At 42.8% G+C, this 18,318-nt stretch overlaps 1 protein-coding gene across 1 annotated transcript in view; it reads right to left on the reverse strand.

Moving 5' to 3' along the window:
- IL15RA (interleukin 15 receptor subunit alpha) overlaps window positions 1-18,318 on the reverse strand; it is a 119,847-nt gene that overhangs the window by 33,033 nt on the left and 68,496 nt on the right. Inside the window, exon 3 of the mRNA XM_075598913.1 lies at window positions 7,590-7,655. Coding sequence (XP_075455028.1) covers window positions 7,590-7,655 — 66 coding nt within the window. The remainder of the gene's footprint in view (window positions 1-7,589; window positions 7,656-18,318) is intronic.

Raw genomic sequence — 18,318 nt, forward strand, 5'->3', positions numbered from 1 at the left:
TCGACTCCCATTCAACATTTGGGCTGCACATTGATACCCTGACATTCAAAATCTATGCCAAAATTTTTAGGAATAAATCCTCCCTAAACCTGCTGGTCAGAAAGCGCATTGCACAGCAGATGTTAAAGCCAATGATAGACTATGGGCATATAATATATGGTACAGCATCCCCAAACTCACCTTAGCAAACTAGACACCCTCTACAATTCAATATGCTGTTTTGTCCCACAATGTAATTACAACACACATCACTGCGAAATGCTCCCAGAACTAAATTGGCCATCGCTTGAATCTAGGCGCAAAGTAAATTTTTCCTGTCTTGCCTACAAATACTTTTTGGGCAAGCTACCCACCTATTTGCACAAGCTCCTCACCCCTACCACACGCAGCACCTATCACCTGAGATCTGACTCCAAAAAACTATTCACTGTCCCAAGTGCTGCATGTGGTAGGGGTGAGGAGCTTGTTCAGGTAGACGGGTAGCTTGCCCAGAAAGTAATGGAAGGCAGGACAGGAGAGATAAACTTTGCGCCTAGACTAAAGTGATGACTGTGATGATAGGGGGGTAACCAGGCTGCAAATAAAGGTTTATGCCCATTTGGTTACCCCAGATCCGCAATAAGGGTTCAAGAAGAGTCAGCTCTTGGACCCAGTGTTGTATATGCATAACCTGTAATTGTGCGGTAATAAAGTATTTGATGGGTTTTTACCTTTCCAGGGATGCCAGTAAGCAGAGATTGCTGTGGTATGAGTTTCAAGGGGGGGTTTGCGGAGAAAGTGTTGTCAGAATGTGCCTAGCAAGTAAGGGTCCAGAGTCGCTAGTTCCCCTAAAAATGTACCCAGGAATCAGGTCTAATTCTTGGATACATTAGGCACATGTCCCGGCAATATGTCCCCTTAAAAACGCTTTCGCAACGCACAACTAGGGGTTCCCTGCTTCAGCACAGACCAGAAAGGTAAAAGGAGCATAGGGATGTGAGGTGTCCCTGAATCAGTCAAGGGTTCCCTAGGTTAATGGGGATACCCAGTAAATGCCCAAGTCGCCCAGAACCTAAATAGGGGTTCATGGGTTGGTTCCCTGCTTCAACGCAGACCAGAAAAGTAAAAGGGGCATAGGGATGGGAGGTTTCCCTGAAACAGTCAAGTGTCCCTAGGTTAATGGGGACACCCAGTAAATGCCCAGGTCACCCTGTATAGGGGTTCTGAGGTACTCCAATCATCTAAGGCTGTGAAGGGATTTCTTAGAATCCATACTAAGTCTATGCTACAGTGTGCAAGGAATATGACTGGTAAAAAGTGCAGGGCCGCCTTATATTCTATTTCCCATACCAGAAAGACTTGGGATTGTTAAAATGTATATTTTATTAACAGTGTGTTAAGTACATGTATGCTTTGTGCACAGTAAAATGAGGCACAGAGATAAAAAGTGTTCCTGTAGCTGCGGAGATCCCTAGGTAGCATAGGGGTACACCAGTTAGTGCCAAAGTGTCACAGAACCTGTATTTTGTTTGTGGGTTATGGAAGTTCCCTGTAAAGTATAGAAAAACCTGACCTGTTTAGGGGCGTTTGGGGTTCCCTGTGTCGTATAAACTCCAGATTTTGGGAGTGTACGTTTTAGGTGGGATATTGGGGCAAAAATGTATTCCTTTTCTTTGCAGGAGTTTGGGGTGCCCAGCTACTGGTGGTTCCCTGATTCTCCCCAGCATACAGGCGCTATTTGTGGGTTCGCGGGTTGAATTACACCGGGGCTGCACCGTGTCTCCCAGACTCCTGGTTTTCGAGCCCAGATATCCCCAAATAATTTCCCACATGTGTATAAGGTTCCCCAAGGTTTATACTTTATTAAAGTATGGTTCAGAGGGTGTTATACTGTATGGATACCAATTCATGCAGTCAGCCTAAGCATTTGCATAGGAGACATGATGTCCACCTAGCCTCTGGCCTCAAAGGCAATCCAGGATATGGAGGCGTCAAGAGCATTTGGGCAGGAGGGAAGGGCATCCTGAGATCAAGTGACGCCCTTTGCATTCCCATTTGATCCCACTACACTCTGCGGAGCTTTCCCAGCAGATAGTCATGCCCCTTTCCCTGACATCATCAGCCAGGTGAGCCTTGCTCTGATTAGCTGCTGAGATATTTCTCAGGCTTTTTGATTGGGCCATAGTAATTTGGGAATGAAACACCAGAGGTATGATAAACCGCTGTGCAACTCAGATTTTCAGTTCTATATGGTTCTCAAAGTTTTCTAAGATTCTACACAGCAAGTGAATTCCAGCCCTTTGGGGAGAGAGCGGGGGAGCTGTGGCGTTTGGAACTACAGGTTGATTTCAGTTCCAAGACTTTTGTTAGGGTAAGGTTTGGATTGATAAGCCCCTACACTTAGGAAAGTATAGTTTTTGTACCCCAGTCCCAAGTAAGTGTGTTTTTTGCCTGTATTTTGTGTGTTTGCCTATTTTAAGTGAATAAACCACAATTGATTTCATTATCTTGTTTTGCTCAATGTATGACCCGAATAAAAAGGTGTAAATGGCCTGGTCTTCCGTGACAATGACCAATCTAGTTATTTTAGTATTTCGCAGTGATGTGTGCTGTAGTTGCATTGTAGGACAATAACGACATATTGAGTTGTAGAGGGTGTCAAGTTTGCCAAGGAGAGTTTGGGGTGCCGTGCCATATACTACGTCCCAATAGTCTATAATTGGCAATGCAATACTTTACAGTCAGTTTGAGAACTACAATTAAACACAATTATTTTGTTACACAAGAGACCGACAAAAAAAAGTCAGTTATAATAATAAATGGTTGCATTAAATGAACAAAGGTTATACACATTAAGTTTACAGATATTTCATAGACAGAGATATGATTATGGGCATAAGTAACATTTACAGGCAAGATTAAAATTGTCTAGTGAAAATATAAGTGCAGTATAGCGCTCGTGTGACAATTGGGATCAAATTAATATATACATGTGACAATAAATGAACCTGTGATAAAGAGTCCAAAAGATAATCCTGGAGCTGCCCAAAAGGTTGTTCTGGTCTCTCCCAACCAGATATAGATGTAGGATGGAAAGAACCTCCTGTGGCGCTGAGGCAAGCGTGAGGATGTGGCGCTGAGGCAAGGGTGAGGATGTGGCGCTGAGGCAAGCGTGAGGATGTGGTCGTGCATAAAGTTCTTCTCTCTAGGCAATTACCTCAAGAAAGGAAGACAAGACATGCAAAAAACACTGCAATAGTGCATTACCCGGGTACAACATGGATGGATTAAACAGAGCAATGTAATATAAAACAATTATACAAAAAATAATAAAATGACATACATATTATCAATATAAAACTTTCATGTGCTGCTGCACTTTGAAGATGGAACTTGCTCCGCCGTGATAAAAATTGAAATCCTACTCACCAGGAGGTGACTAGGACATGCACATTTGTTTTAGGGTCTTTTCGCTGGTATATACCGCTCGCCGTGGGGTGAAATAAGCCAGTCACTGGAGGAGAATCGCCTTCTGTACTCGGAGTCAGCTGCTGCCATTGTCCGGTCGATCGACTCCTCTGCTGACGTCACCTCCTGTATCTCACTGCTACGGTGTCCCTGCGATGCCAAAAAACCTCCAACGCCTTTCGAAACTCCTAATGGTGGGTTTCTTCGTCAGGGATAGATGCTACATGGGTCTGTGCTTCTATGTATACCCCAGTTCATTCAATTACGGTAATAAGCAACATATGATTACTTTGAATGACGCCCGGTGGTTATCACAAAGTCCTTTGATAGAACATAGATGTTGATACATAACGAGACTAATTTAAATGCAATTGCAGTTAATGATGGATCGTGAATGCCCAGATCACGGGTTGTATTTTACAGGGGGAATTAATACAATTGAACTCTCCTTCATAATTACCACTAAATAAGTGGAGTATTGAACAACCGTGCCTAAGCATATGAGACAACATTACAAAGCAATTTGCAAAGACATATACAACAAGGTCAAATAGCAATCTAATGCATAAATATGAGTATACAACAACAACATATACAATGTATATTATAGCATTATACATATTATTATAAACAACGTAATACCTTACAGATATTGAAGAGACACCATATCAGGCCTGGAACCACAGGAGAGAAACTCCAATAAACCATATAATATTTGTCACAAATTGTGTCATTAGTGAACTAATTAAGTAATGTGGTGAATTCTCATGATAATAATAATAGTAATAATATTTATTAATTATAAATATTAGTCTTAGAATACACGGATGAAATTATTTTAAAATTAAATTACTTTTAAAGAAATATGTGTTTAAAAATAACTTAAAGAAAAATTTAATGAAAATTAAGCAAATAATTTTACAAAAACTTTTATGAACAGGCTACAACAACGAATCATGGTGAACTCTTCTTACACATTTAAAGCTCTTATCCTATCTAACAAACACAAATGTTCCAGCACTCACTGTCTCTAAAGAAATAATGATAATCAACTACGGAATAAAGTCCAAATTAGAAATGAATTTAATGTATACACAAGGAAAGAATGACTTGGAGTGATGTCCCACAATGGAAATAATGCCTCTGGGGTGTTTAAATATGGGGAAAGAACACAGGGAAAGGGAGTGAAAAAACAAGGCAAAGTGAGGGAGGGGAACACAATATTGGGAGGAGGGTATGGTAGGGGGGCAACGTTTCGAGGTGAGAACCTCTTCTTCAGGGCCGTTCCCTCTGGTCCCACGGGACCAAGAGGTGCTTCCCTTGTCCCTCTTTCCCCAATGTAACGTTCAGACTATTCCCACAATTAAAGCACAATATCTAGCAACAGACTAGAGCTCACACAGTGCACTCTCACCAGCGTCCCATACAGCAGGAGTGCAGAGGATATACGTTGCTGACAAGGACTAGACGGTCTGATTTTGCTTGACATTGCTCTCCAAATTTGGAACTCTTGCTATTTTTGGATCCTAATGAACTGTTGCTCTAGTCTGTTGCTAGATATTGTGCTTTATCAGGGTCATCCTTTAAGGTTGAAGGAAAGGAGATTTCACCAGAAACAAGGAAAGGGTTCTTTACAGTAAGGACAGTTACAATGTTGAATTCATTACCCATGGAGACTGTGATGGCAGATACAATAGAAATCTTCAAAAAAAAGGTTGGACATCTTTTCAGAAAGGAAAGGTATACTGGGATATACCAAATAAGTAAACATGGGAAAGATGTTGATCCAGGGAGTAATCTGATTGACAATTCTTGGAGTCAGAAAATAATTTATGTATCCCCTTATGAGATATCATTAGATGATATGACTCTGGGGTTTTTTGTTTGCCTTCCTCTGGATCAATATACTGTAAGTACAAACATAGGATAAGTATCTGTTGTCTAAATTTAGCCTAGGTTGAACTTGATGGACGCATGTCTTTTTCAACCTCATCTACTATGTAACTATGTAACTAACTAATTAGACCCCTACTCTAACCGCTAAAACCATTAAATTAACCTCCTACCCTAACCAGTAATAAAACTTACCTTAGACGTGGCCGGCGGTGGGGATTCCAGCAGTGAATTGGCTGCGGCAGAGGAGATTCCAGCGGCAAATTGGTGGCAGTGAAGGGTCTGTCTGCGATGAAATGGCCATGATCAAATGTCCCATTCTGCTCAGAAGTGGCTCGTCCTCGTGCTCTTAACCCATTCCACACGGGCTTGGTGGACCAGGGCATATTGGGGAGCCACACTTCTTAAAGAGATGCTTAAGGACTCGTTATGTTATGTCAGGTGTTATTTTTATTTATATATAAAAATGTTTTTACCAGGAAGTAATACATTGAGAGTTATCTCTCGTTTTCAAGTATGTCCTGGGCACAGAGTTATAACAATACACGGTTACATTAAAAGAACAGAGGTTATACAGTCAATTTACAGACATTTACTGGACAGAGAGTTGGAAAATTGGGTACAGGGGATAAAAGGACTGATTAGTTTCAGATTGAAATAGAGAAGCTTTAACATCACCAAACATCAGCGACCGGCAGCAAACAGCTCACGCCCTTTAGCTGCCCTTTGGCTGCACCAAAGGCTGTCCGCCTTTGGGATGACGCAGATGTACACTGAAGGGGATCAGATTGAATGCAGCTGTGAATTCAAAGTTCTTTGTCCTCTTGGCTCATTAACATTCCAGTGGGTGGTGTTGACGCCAAGATTCTTTTTTGGGGTTTGAATATACCAGTACTTCCTGTGTCCAGTATTTTTACTCTTAAGGGGAATTTTAGGGGGGTAACCCTGGATTTCTTGACATAGACTCTTTGCATATGCGCTCTTAACAATTCCTCCACGCATGGTTTACCGGTGAATAAGTATTATTTACTTTGTTCACTTTTTTGGATAGAATTGGGTTATTATTGCACTATACCAGCTGTGAGTCCTTTACATAGATATTGATCATGTGTAGTTGTTATTCTACAGAGAGATTGTAACTTGTTTAATACTCTAATACATTTCTAATAAGATCTAACATAAGCAACAACAATCTCATGGTTTTTGTGTGTTCTTTTTAAGTGCTGAGGAGCGTACTATTTTTCCTAATATAATTTTTTGAGGACTTTGGGGGTCATTTTTCCCCCATGCACCCTCACATATTAACATTACTACTCGAGTATAATCTTGTAGTCCTGTCTGACCTTCTGTACTTAACATGTAAATCCCTAGGACGCTACTAGATTTGTCAGTAGTATCTATGTCAACATAGCAACTTATCTCAGAGTTTATGGATAGAGGGGCTTATTCCAGTAGCTCCGAAGTTCTCTATTGTAAACCGCGTCTATAAAAAGTTACAAACCGCTCGGTCTAACAGCCAAAATGCCTGCTTTGTACGTGCTTTACAAGTGGAATGATCTGAGGTGGTACTAACTCCATCCCCTGTCTGACTTATTGGTTTTGCTCTCTCTGCCAAATTCATATCTCAGGCTCTGGATGTAATTTGCAATACCAATCTTGCCACTTTGTATCCGGTGTTTAAAAAAAAAACTTGAGTGTTTAGAAGCGGTTTGCATCACGGAGCTACAGATGCAGCGGCCGTTATTCGAACAAATCATGGAGCCGTTTTCGTGTGCGCTCCACGCGTCATGAACGCGGCCAATCGCCCCAGGCGCACGTGTTTATCGCGGTTGCTTTGTTTCAATTTCATGGATTCTGTTTCTTTGTGTGCTACTGTGTTCATTTCAGTGTTTAACACTAAAATGCCATTTTCTACACTCGTGTCTTAAGGCGGGATGGGGCAGTACGGTTGGAAGAAATCCAGCGCCATGACATGGGTATTCCGAGTTATACAATGCGTGAAGTGTTCGAATAACGGGCGCTGCATCTGTACGAGGATAGCAGTTGTGGGCAAAAAATGTGAGTTGAGGGCTTTTTTTTAAAAAACGATCGGATTTTCAGAACCAGAGGGAAACCGCGGTTTGGACATGTGACAAGGGCTGACAGAATAGCAAAGCATGCCAACCTGCTGCTAAAGGGCACTTTAGAAGCGGGTTGCCACACTTTGGAGCTACGAGAATAGGCCCCACTGTGTTTCAGAGATCTCTTACCTTGGCTTGTTCCCATTGACACAAAGTTAGAGGTGCTCGTGGTTAGATGAGGAAGTGATGGATCTCCTAGATGGAATAAGAAATATGAAGTTACAATCTTTCTAGTGCATTAAAAACGTTCATGTGTAGTGTTAAAGTACAGGGAGGAAGCTGCTGGAATAAACTGCACAGTCTTCCAAAATCAGGTCATGGCTTCCACAGGTGTCTCGACTAGCCATCGTGGCTACTACAGTATACGATATGATAATGAATGCCTAGAATTTGGCACAGTGTCAGAAATGGAAAAGTCTGTCTATGAGTCTCCAGGACAAACTGGCAACATGTGGCAACAAATGCCTTGATAATGTAGTTAGACGAATGACGGAGCATAAAGTGGAGTTGTAAATGCCAGAAGTGTGGCTGCAACGTGCTGACTCTTGTCTCTGACACCCACGTGGAGATGTTGGCAGCAGACAAGGCTCACGTGGAGCATCTAGCATGTGCAAGTAGGCAAATTATTCTCTTTTGGTGTAGTAGAGAAATCTACACATTTGTACCTCTTTGCACGCTCCGAAGATTCTCTGACACACTTTCTTTCTGTTAGAATCACTGAATCTACAACTCCTTTGGTCAAAACTATGGCCCTTCATTTATAAAGTGAGATAAGGCCGGATTGGCACTAACGCATGGACAGAGCTGGGCTTTCCGTGTCATAATGCCGGATGGGCGATATCGCACTTTATAAAGGACTGCAGCATCTAATATGGCAGATCAATATAATTGTCAATGAAAATTAGTAACTCAGTCAGTGTATTACAAGTATCAATATACTCAGTGCAAGTCCACAGACGCAAACATCCATATGGGGTCAATTCATCAAAAATGGAAAGTATTACACATAGAAACTGATGGATAATCAATGTATCTGTAAATCTATGTGTATGCATATGTCAGAGGTGTAGCACCCAGATAAGCAAAAAAGTACATCTGTGTACATCACTGTATAAACAGTATCAGTATTAAGGATCACCACCGCCCCCCCTTTATCCACAGATTTTATTACAAAGTCCTCTCTTTCCATTAATTCCTGTACTGCATTAAGTTCTTTTTTTGTCTTATTCTTCTTAGTCCTATGTCTTTTCTTTGTTTCCAACTTCTCAATATCCTCCTGAACTAACTTGCTAAAGGTATCTATATGTCCTCCCCTTAGGTAGCTCGGAGACAATAATGATTTCTTTTTACATGATGTGTGTGTGAATCTTTCACAGGTGGTTACATTATCCCTTGTTGCCTCATGAGTTACATTTTGTTTCATAAAGTATTTCTTCAATGTAAGATTTCTAGCAAATTTACACATGTCTATGTAGGTATTAAAGGTATTGATCCTGCTACTAGGAGCAAAGGTCAATCCTTTACATAGTACACTAGTCTGGTCCGGTATCAGAACTATATTGCTCAAATTAAAAATCCCTAATGACTGTACATCTATATTGCTGTTTTTTTTTATGGTTTTAATCCACCTGGCTGCCCAATCGTGTCCGGGATTAAATCTCTCACCTCAAATCTCTCAGGTTATATAGACCAGTTCTTAAAAGAACCAGTTAAAAAATTGAAATCATATTTGAAAGATACCATTCAAGTGCTAAATATCCTGAAAGACATTGAGTGGAAGGAGAGCTATATCTTAGTCACATGCGACGTGTGCTCACTTTATACAGTGATTGACCACACACAGGGCTGTAATGCTGTGAAAGAAAATTTGATTAAAGATGGCAACTTAGAATTGAAACAAGTACAACTTGTTGTTGAATGCATTAAACATATTCTTGGTCATAATTATTTTTGGTACAACGAACAATTTTTTTCTCCAAGTTAGGGGTACCGCAATGGGTACCAGGTTTGCGCCAAATTACGCAAATATCTTTATGGGTATATGTGAGGACCAGTATATCTGGTCCGATCACCAATTTGGCACAAACCTGGTATCATGGTATCGCTACATAGATGACGTCCTCCTGATTTGGGAGGGCAGTGTGGATCTTTTAGAGTTATTTTTGTCAGAGCTAAATAACAATCCTTACGATTTACGGTTCACATCAAAATTTAGCAGAGAACAGATTGAGTTCCTAGATTTACTGATTTACATCGAAGATGGCCAAATAGAGACAAAGACATTTATAAAAAGTGTAGACACCAATAACTTTTTATTAGGGGGATAGTGGACACTCAGAAAAATGGATTAACAATATTCCATTAGGCCAAATGCAGAGGTTAAGACGGAATTGTACGCAAAAAAACATCTTTGAACAACAGGCCCATGATTTAATGGGGAAATTTCAGGAGAGACATTATAAGAAAGAAATAATAGAGTATGTATACAAAAAAGCCTCACTTTTGGATCGGACAGATCTAATCCAAAATAAAGTGAAAGAGAATCAGAGGGGAGAGGAAGGAAAGGTATCTGTACCTTTTATAACTAGGTACAATAATTCAGCAGGAGATATTAGAAAAATCTTATACAAACATTGGGGCATTCTACACAAGGACCCAATGCTTCAGCAGATACTTCCTTCCAAACCAGAAATTATCTTTACTAAGGCTGCAAACCTAAAACAGAGGCTAGCACCTAGTTGTTTAAAACAAGAAAAAACTAAGCCAGTAACTGTGACAAGGGTTTTTTTTTTTAAATGTCGGACATGTAAGGGTTGTAAATTACACCCAAATTCTCAGAAGAGTTTCAAATTTGTACAATCAGAGGTATCACAGGTTGTTTACGATATACAAGACCTGATAGATTGTAATTCATGCTATATTGTGTACTTGTTGCAATGTCCTTGTAACAAGCAATACATTGGAAGAACAACAAGGAAACTTAAAGTACGTATTGCAGAACTTGTAAGGAATATAGAGAAGGACTTCCTACAGCATAGTGTTTCAAAACACTTTAAAGAATTCCATTCTCAAGACCCAAGGGGTCTAAAATTTATGGGTATTGAAAAAATTAGACCCAGTTGGAGGGGAGGCAATCCAATAATTAAAATATCAAGACAAGAAACGTACTGGATTTATGCATTAAAAACACACGCACCACTGGGTCTTAATATAGACATAGATCTGGGATCTTTCCTTAGGGATTAAAATAACTTTATGCTGTAATTGGAACCTCTCTCTGTTATTAATGTTGTTTTAATGTTATCAACTCTGCCTTTTGGGAAGTTTTTTTTTTTTTTGGATGATAATTTCTCTAAATAGGGATAGCTAAGATTGAGAATTTTGTTTTCTCTCCCCTTTTCTTAATGTTGTTCCAAAAAAGGTTCTTTATACATTACACAATATATATATATATATATATATATATATATATATATATATATATATATATATATATATATATATACACATGTTTCACTTTATGGGACTCCATTTTTACATTTAGGTTAAATGAACGGTATGTTTAGTGAAGGTTCACATGTAATGTCTCTCTTGTTAACTAAATCTCTGTAGTAAATAATATGATGAATGATGTATGTATTATGATTACAATTAGTGCTAATGATGTGAATTGATATCTATGGTAGTAAGGTTCCAAATGCAATACTTTTTCTGGTAGCTAAATCTCTATAGTAAGCTATGTGACTAATGATGTATATATTGTAATTACAATTGATGCTAATGATGATAATTGATATCTATATGGGAATTGGAAGTATGGTGACAGTACTTCTCTTTGTTGTTTGTAATTGTAACTTTATATAGGCTACATATAAATTATGGCATACAGGCATACCCCGGTTTAAGGACACTCACTTTAAGTACACTCGCGAGTAAGGACATATCGCCCAATAGGCTCACGTATGCGCCTGTCAGCAAGTCCTGAACAGCAATACCGGCTCCCTACCTGTACCGAAGCTGTGCGTAAGCGGGGAGACTATAGAGCCTGTTACAAATGCATTATTTACATCAGTTATGCACGTATATAACGATTGCAGTACAGTACATGCATCGATAAGTGGGAAAAGGTAGTGCTTCACTTCAAGTACATTTTCGCTTTACATACATGCTCCGGTCCCATTGCGTACGTTAATGCGGGGTATGCCTGTATATGGGAATGCCATTCAATTGCTAAAAGAAGGGTGCTCTTTATAATAGAGACCCTCTGGGGATTATGATTACATCTCCTAAAAATACTAAATGTCCGTCAAGTAATTAACGTATGTATGCAATGCAATTATAAAAGAAGCTAAAAAAGTATATATTATGTATAGCAGGTCTGCTTACTGAATCAGTAGCAAGTGAAATAATTTTTTATATAACAATCTAACTCAATTTATATATCCCCTGGAGGAATGATATTTGAACAATCTATTTAAATATAAGGACATAGATATGTTAGATGTCCTATATACATATGTAGTGAGGGTAACATGGGCAATTAATATGTAAATTAATGAATTTAACAATTAATCAGTCAAATTAGGGAGGAGGGTATTTAACCTGAGGTGAGGGACAGATAGGGAGATCAGCCCCTGACGAAGTCGAAAGGAGAAACGCGTAGGGGGTGGTTAATTCAGTGTTTTAGTGTTGCACGAGTGTTCGGTAGTGGATAGGAGCTACATTTTAATTCTCGAGGATTACCGGCACCCGGCATTAGTGATGTCATACGTGGGAACGCGGTGCTCACGCGAGACGGAGTGACGTCATCACGTCCTGCGGAGGCACCGCAGGAGCCCAGAAGGCGGAGAGAAGCTGATGCTGGGGAGCTGTTACAACCAGACATGCCGTGAGAGACTACAACGCAGCTCACTGCAAGGGCATCTAGGTCCCACGAGTACCGTGAGTACTGGGAGTACTAAAAGTGCCGTGAGAGACTACAACGGGGCCCACTGCAAGGGCATCTAGGTCCCACGAGTACCGTGAGTACTGGGAGTACTAAAAGTGCCGTGAGAGACTACAACGGGGCCCACTGCAAGGGAACTGTACTATTATAACATTAATACCATACACCAGGACAACAGCAGAGGTGTATAGGGATACTATTACGGGAATAGTGACTGCTAGAAGCCCAGTTGGGAACCGGTAGACCCTATGAGTGTGAGATACTCTGATATTCTCAATTGTTTTTAAAGAGCTCACAAAGTGTGAGTTTTTTACTTATTGTGATTTATTTAGTTTTTTTTATCATTAAAACTGTGTTACATTATCCTGTGTGTTCTCTACCTCTCCCTATATATACATCACTACTTATGAGATGGAAACTTGGCAGTGAAGAATCGCTGTAGAAAGATCCGAGGACACAGATCCAGGAACGTCCCCAGAATACCTACAGAGTTCCAGATCGCAGGGTGGATAAAAGGCCTTAATTACATGAAACGCTGTGAGTGCAAATCTTACCAATTTATGGGTTCACTTTTTCAGACATACTATCCTATGTTTTTTTCTCTCTCTTGTCTCCCCGTGCGCCTAGGTCATTCTTCTGGTATCTTTTCATTACAAGCTTGTGGAGCTGTAGACCTAATTGGCAGCAGACAGAGTCAGGGATAGATAGATTGTAAGGGTTAAATACCCTCTGATATATATGTGGAATTATTAACCGATTAGATATCTCTTTGGGATTGCGCTGTGTGTTTCTTTTCACACACACACACATATATATATATAATGGAAATATTACTGTATGCTCATCTGCATGTCTTAGACAGGTCTGCAACCCAGTCTTTCACCATTATAACCCAGCACACAGTGCTTCCACTGCAGCAAGGGATTCTGGGAAATGACATGCAAATGAGCACACAATACAGCTAAACCCCGGTATAACGCGCCTCGTTATACCGCGATTCGGTTATAACGCGGTTTTCCCGTGGCTCCCGTTTTAAAAAAAAATAAATAATTTTTTAAAAAATAAATGTTTTTTTTCATTTTTTTTTTGCACACTGCACACACTGCACACACTCACTGCACACACATTGCTCATTGCTCACACTGCCACACTGCACACACACTGCACACTGCACACACACTGCTCATTGCTCACACTGACACACTGCACACTGCACACACACTGCACACACACTGCTCATTGCTCACACTGCACACACACTGCACACACACTGCACACACACTGCACACACACTGCTCATTGCTCACACTGCACACACTGACACACTGCACACACACTGCACACTGCACACACACTGCTCATTGCTCACACTGCACACACTGACACACTGCACACACACTGCACACTGCACACACACTGCTCATTGCTCACACTGCACACACTGACACACTGCACACACACTGCACACACACTGCTCATTGGACACACTGCACACACACTGCACACTGCACACACACTGCTCATTGGACACACTGCACACTGCACACACACTGCTCATTGCTCACACTGCACACACTGACACACTGCACACACACTGTACACTGCACACACACTCCTCATTGCTCACACTGCACACACTGACACACTGCACACACACTCACACACACTTACAGACACTCACGCACACTCACACACACTTACGCACACTCACACACACTCACACACACCCACGCACACTTACTCACGCACACTCACAGACACTCAGACACACTTACACACACTTACACACACTTAGACACACTTAGACACACTTAGACACTCACAGACACTCACACACACTTACACACACTTACACACACACTCAGACACTTACACACACTCACAGACACTTACACACACTCACACCCACATACACACACCCATATACACACACACACCCATATACACACACACACTTTCTCTCCCATATATACATACACACACACACTCTCTCACTCTACACAGACGGGGGGTGGGGTCGGAGCAGAGGAAAGGCCGCGACCAGCACCACCACCCGCTCCCCCCCCTCCTCCCGCGCAGGCAGCGGGAGCGCCAGGGACAGCGGTGGGGAGAAGAAACCCCCCGCTACCACCTCCATGCAGGCAGCGGGATCTGAGGTAAGCGGCGACCTGAGGGACATCCCCGCTCCCATCTCCTGCCCCGCGGCCTGTCCCACGGTGACAGGGGGAAGCGGGGACAGGAGGGACATCCCCGCTCCCATCTCCTGCCCCGCGGCCTGTCCCGCGGTGACAGGGGGAAGCGGGGACAGGAGGGACATCCCCGCTCCCATCTCCTGCCCCGCGGCCTGTCCCACGGTGACAGGGGGAAGCGGGGACAGGAGGGACATCCCCGCTCCCATCTCCTGCCCCGCGGCCTGTCCCACGGTGACAGGGGGAAGCGGGGACAGGAGGGACATCCCCGCTCCCATCTCCTGCCCCGCGGCCTGTCCCACGGTGACAGGGGGAAGCGGGGACAGGAGGGACATCCCCGCTCCCATCTCCTGCCCCGCGGCCTGTCCCGCGGTGACAGGGGGAAGCGGGGACAGGAGGGACATCCCCGCTCCCATCTCCTGCCCCGCGGCCTGTCCCGCTGTGACAGGGGGAAGCGGGGACAGGAGGGACATCCCCGCTCCCATCTCCTGCCCCGCGGCCTGTCCCGCGGTGACAGGGGGAAGCGGGGAGCGGAGGGACATGCCCGCTCCCATCTCCTGTCCCGCGGGATGAATAAGCGCTAAAGCGCGGCGGCCATTTTTTTTTCTCGCGACCCCGTTAGTAACGCGGTGGTCTCGGGGTGGACCCCGAGACCCGCGTTATAACGGGGTTTAGCTGTACCACCTTTTGCTTCAAAACCATATAACATGGTCCCCTGTAAGCTTTTGCTTGCTGCATGGCCACAGCTTTGAGCACAGCCTGGGTTAAGATGCATATCCAGCAAACCCACCCGCAGACAGCCGTTTCGACCTTAATGGGTCTCATCAGTGCGGGGTTGGTTGTACTGGCTTTGCAAAATGAAGCTTAGGATAGGTTTCACCACACTTAGCTAAGTTATGTATAAATATATACAGAAAATGAGACGGCGCTCCATTGGACTTGTGTGAATAATAGCGCTGATGTATTAAAGAATCAACATTTTGGACCTTTATCAAAATATTTATCTTGATAAAGCTCCAAAGTAGGCCCGAGACATCGACCCTTTAATAAAAAAAACACGATTATTCACACAAGTCCAGTGGAGTGATGTCTCATTTCCTGGCCCTGCATGTAATCCTCATTCAATGTGGATGACAGTGAACCCATGGCAGTACGTGAAGAAACTGTTAGTGCTCGTATGCCCTATTTGTTTCTCTAGAGGCATAGTGGTCCCTAGACAGATTGTTTCTACTAAATGTGATCCATCGAAACTTCATTCTCCAACTGACTTCATTCAGATGGTTCCCATCCAGTATTACGTGCTGGCCAAGGTAGCCAAATTCGGCTTCTTCTAATTCTATTCCATTTATTACTATCTTTGCAGAGCTGGCACATTTGTTGAACACCACTTTGGCCTTGTTGAGATTCATACTGTATGGAGACCCACTTTCTTACCTGCTCTGATTTTTTTTGCTGGAGGTGTTCTGGACTTGTGGCAAAAAATAACAAAGTCACATGCGAATCGTAGGTGAGAAGTATTATCCTTTTATTTTGATTCCTTTTCCTTCCCAATTCAATGCCTTCAACAATTCTTCAAGTGTTGCTATTTTAAAAGCTTAGGTGACAGTGTCTCCCTGTCACACTCACTTGCTGATCCTTATCTTGTTTGTATCTTCATGTAATCTAATGGTAGATGTGGCATTCTTTATAATATCAATGTAAGGTTCTTCAACACTTTGTCTTCTTAATGCATTTAGAACCGCTTGGGCGTAGACAGAATCAAATGCCTTTTGGTAATCTACGAATCCTAAACTGAGTGGTAGATCGTAAATTACTTTGGGAAATCACTTCTTGTACAACTTGGGCTGCGGCCAGGCAGGGAGCGAGCGCGCGGGCGATCATGCACGATGACGTCACACACTCCTACTCGGCGGGGCGATTTGTGGCCGGCCAGGTGCGCACGCAGGGGCGTGGTCAAGTCGTCACGGAGCTGGTTCTCCCTCATTGGGCGAACCGCTCACGTGACGCGCTTGTGAGCGGCAAATTCAAATTTGCTTGCTTTGGCAAGCAGCTAAGTGCAGCGCATGCGCAGGGTGCTCACTCACGCTGGCCACACACATTGCGGCAATGTTTCATCGTGGCCAGCGTGAGTGCACCCGCCCGCTCAGCGCCACCCTGGGCGAGGCCTTAGATGTGGTCCATTGTGCTGTATCCACTGTAAAATCCCACGTGTTCTCTTGGCTGGGCGAAGTCCAGGGTGTTGCAGCCAATTAGTGAGTATCTTCATAAAAATCTTGTAAGTGATTGGAAGTAGACTGATTGGTCTGTGGTTCTTGAGGTCTTCTTTGTTTCTTTGTTGGTGGAATTCTATTGTTCTGGAATGTTCCTGTTCTTCAAGCAGCATGTAAAGAGTTTTGCAACAAGTTTCTTCACTTCTTTTGCAGCTTCTATCAAGATTTCAATTGTAATTTACTCTTCCCTGGGAGCCTCCCCAGTCTTCATGGATTGTATTGCTTTTCCCACTTCTTCTGGAAGGATTATTGGTGGTTTCTTCTCGCTCTTCTTCTGCTGGATTATGCCCGGTGTTATTTGTGTACAATACCACTTTATGATAACTGCAGTCTTTTATTGTTGATCCATCGTCGTCTTTGAATGCAATGTACACACTAGACAAATGTTGCACTCCCAGAAGCCACCTACACACACTGTACACCCTACACACATCCTGCACCGTCAGAATCCTCCTAAACACACCGTACACCCCACCCTAAGAATACACTCATCACTATTGTTTTCAATGGAGCCGTGGTATTTCTTGTGTTAAATATTGTTAGCTTTAATACATCTCACTATGTTATTAAGTGCACCAACATCTGCTACATCTGTATTACACCATCACTAGCATTGGCTCTAGTACTGATCCCCGAGTCACTGCACTGGTCACCTTCCTATTCTTGGAGTAAGCTCCCTTTAGCACATTTCTGTTGCCTGTGCCTCCCCAGGATGTTACCCGTTCAACCATTTTATAACCCACTCCCTGGCAGAATAAATGGTTCACCGGCCTTCTACGTGGAACACTTTACTGAAGTCCAGGTGAGCCACCTCTTCTGCTAAGAAATGACTCCGATGTGTGGGACCTAGAGTCAGATTTACTAAACGGGGCTAAGTGATAAGTCAGCTAGTGTTGGATTTCAGATATTCGCCCATATAAATATCCGGAGTCTGCTGCCCAAACTGGATGAACTAAGAGCATGATGCCTTATGCATAAACCAAAAGCCGTCGTTCTTACAGAAACTTGGCTAACCCCTAAAACCCCTGATGCACATATTGCCATTCAGGGATACTCCATTTCTAGGAGAGATAGGTCAAAGAGAGGAGGGGGAGTGTTATTTTATATTGCAGAAACCCTACAATTTACACTGCCCCCCAAGCCCAACCTCTTTTGAAATCCTAGTTGGCAGAATATGCCTTCCCTTTTCTAAGCCCGTCCTGATTGCTGGCATCTACCGCCCCCCTAAAGCCCCTCTACAGTCCCTGACTGATATCACCCAGTTTCTTGGCTCCATTTCCTCTCTGAATGAGAAGAGTGAGCTGCTAGTTCTTGGGGATTTCAACTTCAATTGGCTTGACCCTAAAAACCACAAAATCCACATACAAATTAAATCGCTTAACCTATCGCAACTCATTTCCCAACCCACACGGACAAACCTGAAATCGCACATCCATTCCTTGCTTGACTGGATT

Source organism: Ascaphus truei, chromosome 5 (assembly GCF_040206685.1).
Source record: "Ascaphus truei isolate aAscTru1 chromosome 5, aAscTru1.hap1, whole genome shotgun sequence".
NCBI lineage: Eukaryota > Metazoa > Chordata > Amphibia > Anura > Ascaphidae > Ascaphus > Ascaphus truei.